At 39.8% G+C, this 5,407-nt stretch overlaps 1 protein-coding gene across 1 annotated transcript; it reads left to right on the top strand.

Moving 5' to 3' along the window:
• Positions 1-3,213: 3,213 nt before the first annotated feature.
• Positions 3,214-5,407, top strand: LOC147848321 (cytochrome b561 and DOMON domain-containing protein At2g04850-like). Its single transcript, XM_087338494.1, has 3 exons — positions 3,214-3,260; positions 3,828-4,348; positions 4,512-5,407. The coding sequence occupies exons 1-3, from the start codon at positions 3,226-3,228 to the stop codon at positions 5,219-5,221; spliced, it is 1,266 nt and encodes a 421-aa protein (XP_087194620.1). The 5' UTR covers positions 3,214-3,225; the 3' UTR covers positions 5,222-5,407.

Genomic DNA, 5,407 nt, shown 5'->3' with positions numbered 1-5,407 from the left:
CGAATCAGCCGAAGCCGACTTGAGGCTAGATTTGTAAATAGTCATATGAATACGAGTATAAATATACTTAGGGCAAGTAGTTAGAGATAGATGAATCATTGTTGTGAATAGTTTTTTGTAGTTGCCTATGTAGCTAGAGTGTGTTAGAAGTAAATTTGCAGCCGTCTGTAGACGAAGAAGAGCTTGAGGTTGTCGCCTCTTGAGTCCCTTATTCTATTTCCTCTCATAGATAATGATTCTGTTCGGAGTTTGTGGCCTCCCGTGGTTTTTCCCTTTCAGGCTTTTCCACGTAAAACATTTTGTGTCTCTCTGTTATTGTATTCATTTTTCTTTGTTCTTTCATTTGTACTTGTGAGTGAGAATCGGTTGCGGCCAATCTTGTTCTCAACACTTTCCACTAGAACACTTTTAACTACCATAAAACGTATCGAATACTAATGAAAGATCAAAACAAGTGTGAGAAGATAATATGTAGAGTAGATAGTTTCACAGAAATGTGGCGAATTTGATAGGACAAAATATATACAGAATATAGTTACATTGCATTTGATAGAGCAACATATATATAAAATACACTATGATAGAATATGTAATGTGCATCTATTAAAGCAAAGCTTATGACATTGCAAACTAGTGACATTCTCTTCACAACCAATATGATTAGGCGATTAGAGCACCAAATATTACTATTTTTTATCCCTACCAAGGCATACTTGGTCCAAAGTTGAGCAATAGGGGGATGAAGTTGAAGGACAAGGAGACAAATACTTCAAAGTTCAAACAAACATAGATTTTGTGAAAATAAGGTGTAGGAGGATTTTGTAGTCATATACAACTATGGCATTGAAAATGGGCATATATTTGTTTAAGATCATGCATACTACGTACTCCAATAAAGGCTTTATAATATCACACTTTTTATAAGACAATATTTGAGCACGACAATGGCTTTTTATAAAATGCAATTGGGATGATACAAACCATAGACGATTCATGTGCATAGTAACTAATATAAAAGGAAATTATATCATTAGATTCCAACATAAAGTCTAATCCTAGCATGTGACTAGACATGTGAACAAATGGTATAAATTGCACGAAAAGTGTATTCTAGATCACAATCTACACACTTTTGATATCTTTAAAGAGATCATTTAGTGGCTGAAAGTGAGGAATATATGACCAAGAGCTTGAATCTTGCATTAGATTTGACTCTATTAGAGTAACACACAATTGGCTTTAGGTCATAAAAGTTGTAAGTTACAAGACATTTTTAAGACGAATCATTTTAGTGATAATGTATTGAAAGTATTAAGCAAAATACATTTTCATCCATTTCAGGATGGATTGTTGAAGGGGATTTACAAAGCCATAATTTTAAGCAAATTGCAATGTGAAGACACACCTCTAATATACATTCATTATTAATTTATCATGCTCACCAACACCACCAAGTGATATGATGGTCATGTTGGTGCAATCAAGTATAGTGTACATTGGCAATCAAGATTTCGAGTTTAAATGATGAGAGTGGAGACACACTTCTAATATACATTCATTATTGATTTATCATGCCCACCAACACCACCTAGTGATATGATGGTCATGTTGGTGCAATAAAGTATGGTGTACATTGACAATAAAGATTTCAAGATTAAATGATGAGGCTAGAGATCAAGAACAATAAAACCCTTATCAAACCAATTAGGGCGTACAATTCTAGGATGAGTTGTAGAGACTTGCAAAAGAATCAACTTGGGGGCTGTTGTATCCAATTTAAAATCCTAACATAGTTTGGATTGTGCTAATGATTTGTTGCTTGTTTTTTGCTGAAGGTATAGGCTAATATCTGGAACATGAATCCAATCCCCCTTTTGTGGATTTGAATTAGTACATACATTGGAGAATGTAAATGCCCCTAGTTTGCAAGTGGTATGCCCCCCCTTCCCCTCAAATTTTAAAATAGATGACATATTGAAGATAGTTTAATTCAACAAGTGGTCTGCTAACCATATCATTTTATTTTCTCACTTAAAGAAAGAAAGCCAAGATGTGTATGATCATGCCCGAAGAGGCAACATTGCTTCCAATGTAAGTTTAACTACCCTTTGGATAAACAAATGAGTGACAATTGAAACATTTCCAAGAGAGAAATAACATGATAGTGTTGGAGAGAAAGAAAGAAGAAAGATATATATATATATATATAGAGAGAGAGAGAGGGAGGGAGAGAGATCTTATATATAATGGTGAGAGATGACAAAACAAAACTTCCCCGCACACCAAAGAGATCCCAAATGTCCCAAAAAGCAATAGCGACAAGGAACCGAACTTTTGTTGCTACTTAAATTCTAATACTGCCAAGGGGGTTGTCCATGTGTAAGGGAATCATTTAGAATGGTATACACACACAATTATCTCTCTCTCTCCCACACACACACATATAATATATATATATATAGATATATCTATATATATATATATAAAATAAGGCATTATGTGCTGGAAAAGCACATGCAAAAACCATTGGCTTGGGTCAAAACTTTGTGAGCTAGTTTGGAGGTGATCCCCATAACTTGTTGCGCACGAATGGATACGTGGATGGACCGATCATGCATGCACGCACACACGCTCGCTATTAGACCCGAAGAAGACAAGAAGACTTTTTGCAAACATTGACATTGATTAGGAAATTTTATAATGGGATGGGGTTGAGGGCAAGGAGAGAAATAATATACTGTTTTGAGGAAAGAGATGATCCCAACAGCATGATGTGGAGTGTAAGCCTCAATTATGTAATAATGCAAACACGTATTTTTTAGTTTGTGGTCATGACTCACCCTTCTTTTCCTGCATCCTAAAGAAAATGCACACACAACATTTGACAAGATCACTTGGTTTTCTTCACATATAAAACCAAAGCATCCCAAGCAAAGGCTGAAATGAGAAAGACATTGGGGCTACAGTTCCTTCGGATCCGACACGACACAACACAACACAACAACACAACACGGGATCAGAAGGTGATGCCAATTATGCTGAAGAGAAGAATTGGAGGATGATCGTGGTTCCACGGAAGAGGTGAGACACTACCACACATTCTATTGATTTTGTCATTGATCTGATTATTGCCGCCTCTTCACTCTCGTTGGGCGACCACTCAACCATAATACCGGCTGCCCGCCTGCTTAGATTGTATTAGTACATTCATCACCGGGTTTCAGAATGATGAAGGATGTACCTGACTCCAATGACCCAAGGTAATTTATGTGTTCTCCATAGCTCAAAAAAATAAACTTGTCATTGTGCAACCTCATTGTGATTCATCTGCACTAGTTAGGGTTTTCTCCATATCTCAAAAAAATAAACTTGTCATTGTGCATTAGTTAGGGTTTTCTCCATATCTCAAAAAAACAACTTGTCATTGTGCATTAGTTAGGGTTTTCTCCATATCTCAAAAAAACAACTTGTCATTGTGCACTAGTTAGGGTTTTCTCCATATTTCAAAAAAATAAACCTGTCATTGTGCACTAATTAGGGTTTTCTCCATAGCTCAAAAAAAATAAACTTGTCATTGTGGACTAATTAGGGTTTTCTTCATATCTCAGAAAAATAAACTTGTCATTGTGCAACCTCATTGTGATGCATATGTACTAGTTAGGATTTCTTCAACCATAGCTCTCTCTGTGTCTCATCAAAACCAAAATGCTCTACCTCTGAGCTTTTACTGCATAGGAGGGAAGCACAATCATATACAGATAATCATAACAATAAGGTGGAGAATTGAGAGACAAATTAGGGTACATGTTTTTTTTTTGTTTTTGCAGCATTGCCTATGATGATGATGGAGAAGAACAGAGTAGATCGTGTCGCTCTCGGCTTCCTAACAAACATGATTCCTTGTCGATGATGTTCCGCAACATCTTCATCCTTGCGGGGATTCTGCAGCTGCACCTCATGGGATCTGGCTCTGGCTATGCGCGCGCGCAGTCACCTGATTGCAGCACAGTCTTTGTGTTCAATCAGGTTACCTATAACCTGAGCAAATGCATGGATCTGCAGGTGCAGAGCGCGAGATTGGCATGGACCTACCATAGCAGCAATAACAGCGTGGATTTGGTGTTCTCAGGGACTGCACCTAGGGCAACAGGCTGGGTGGGGTGGGGCATTAACCCTAGCCATCGCAACCGCATGGTGGGCACAAGCTCCCTCATTGCCTTCGTCTCTTCGCAGAATGGCAGCAATGTCCTCCCTTACAAGCTCACGTCGCGAGTTCAAGACTCGCGTGACCCCTGCGCTTGCACCCCCATTGACTTCCTTATCACCACCACTGCAGTCGAGATCTCAGGTTAAACCCTAACATGTCTCTGCATTCCATCAGAAACCCTAAAAACCCCCCCCACACACACATGGTTCTTTTCATGTCCATGGCACAACTCGAAATGGTGCTGTAATCTCACAATCTCAGGCATATTATGACTGTTGTTGTTTTGTTTCTGTTTTTGGTTCAGGCACCTCCATGAGCTTCCTCGTCTCGTTCAAGCTCCCATCCAATACCACTTCTCTGAATCACATATGGGGCAGAGGATCATCTGTCACTAATTTCCAGCCCCAAACACATGGCATGTCGTCAAATGATCTGACAGCCTACAAGGTCATCAATATGGACACCACAACCGTGTCGGATCCACCGGCAGATCAGGGTTCAGGTTCTGGAACCCTAGAAAGGGCCCATGGAATCCTCAGCATCATCTCTTGGGGCATTCTCTTCCCGTTGGGTGCCATGGCCGCAAGGTACCTCCGACCCATCTCAGATCCCGCCTGGTTTTACATCCACATTTCCTGCCAAATCCTGGCTTATGCATTGGGGGTTTCAAGCTGGGCACTCGGGATGAAGCTTCGGAGCGACAGCACTTTCGTTTACACAGACCATCTGAACATTGGCATCGCTCTGTTTGTCTTCAGTACCCTGCAGATGTTCGCCCTCTTCCTTCGCCCAGGGAAAGACGTGAAGATCCGGAAGTACTGGAATGTCTACCATCATCTGCTTGGCTACACCATCATCGGATTGAGCATCATCAACATCTTCAAAGGTATCGACATATACGAGGGAAGCAGCATTTGGAGTTATGGATACATCGCCAGCCTGTGTGTGCTCATCGCTGCTTCATTGCTTCTAGAGATTTCGATGTGGGTTCGAAGGCGTCATCAGAGCACTTAATGCAGACGAATTTTGGTAGGGGAGAGAGCTCTGTTAATTTCGATCAAACCCCCCAAAACAAAAAAATCCAATCCCTGGCTGCTTTCTTAAGTATGTAGATCAAACTGTGTCTGCCCCTTCCTTGGCAGATCAGAGTTTGAATTCTCAAGTTTTGTTGTCTTGATTTAATTCTGATAAGATACGATT

This window comes from Azolla caroliniana, unplaced genomic scaffold (assembly GCF_043228905.1).
Source record: "Azolla caroliniana isolate FFs.n. ecotype wild unplaced genomic scaffold, voAzoCaro1.0.p SCAF_395, whole genome shotgun sequence".
NCBI lineage: Eukaryota > Viridiplantae > Streptophyta > Polypodiopsida > Salviniales > Salviniaceae > Azolla > Azolla caroliniana.
Note: the sequence above shows the minus strand (reverse complement) of the source record. Positions and strands in the feature narration are given on the sequence as shown.

Coding starts and splice junctions, on each gene's coding strand:
- LOC147848321 (XM_087338494.1), top strand. CDS start 3,226: ATGATGAAGGATGTACCTGACTCCAATGACCCAAG. Junction 3,261..3,827: donor CCTGACTCCAATGACCCAAG/GTAATTTATGTG, acceptor TTGTTTTTGCAG/CATTGCCTATGATGATGATG. Junction 4,349..4,511: donor CACTGCAGTCGAGATCTCAG/GTTAAACCCTAA, acceptor TTTTTGGTTCAG/GCACCTCCATGAGCTTCCTC.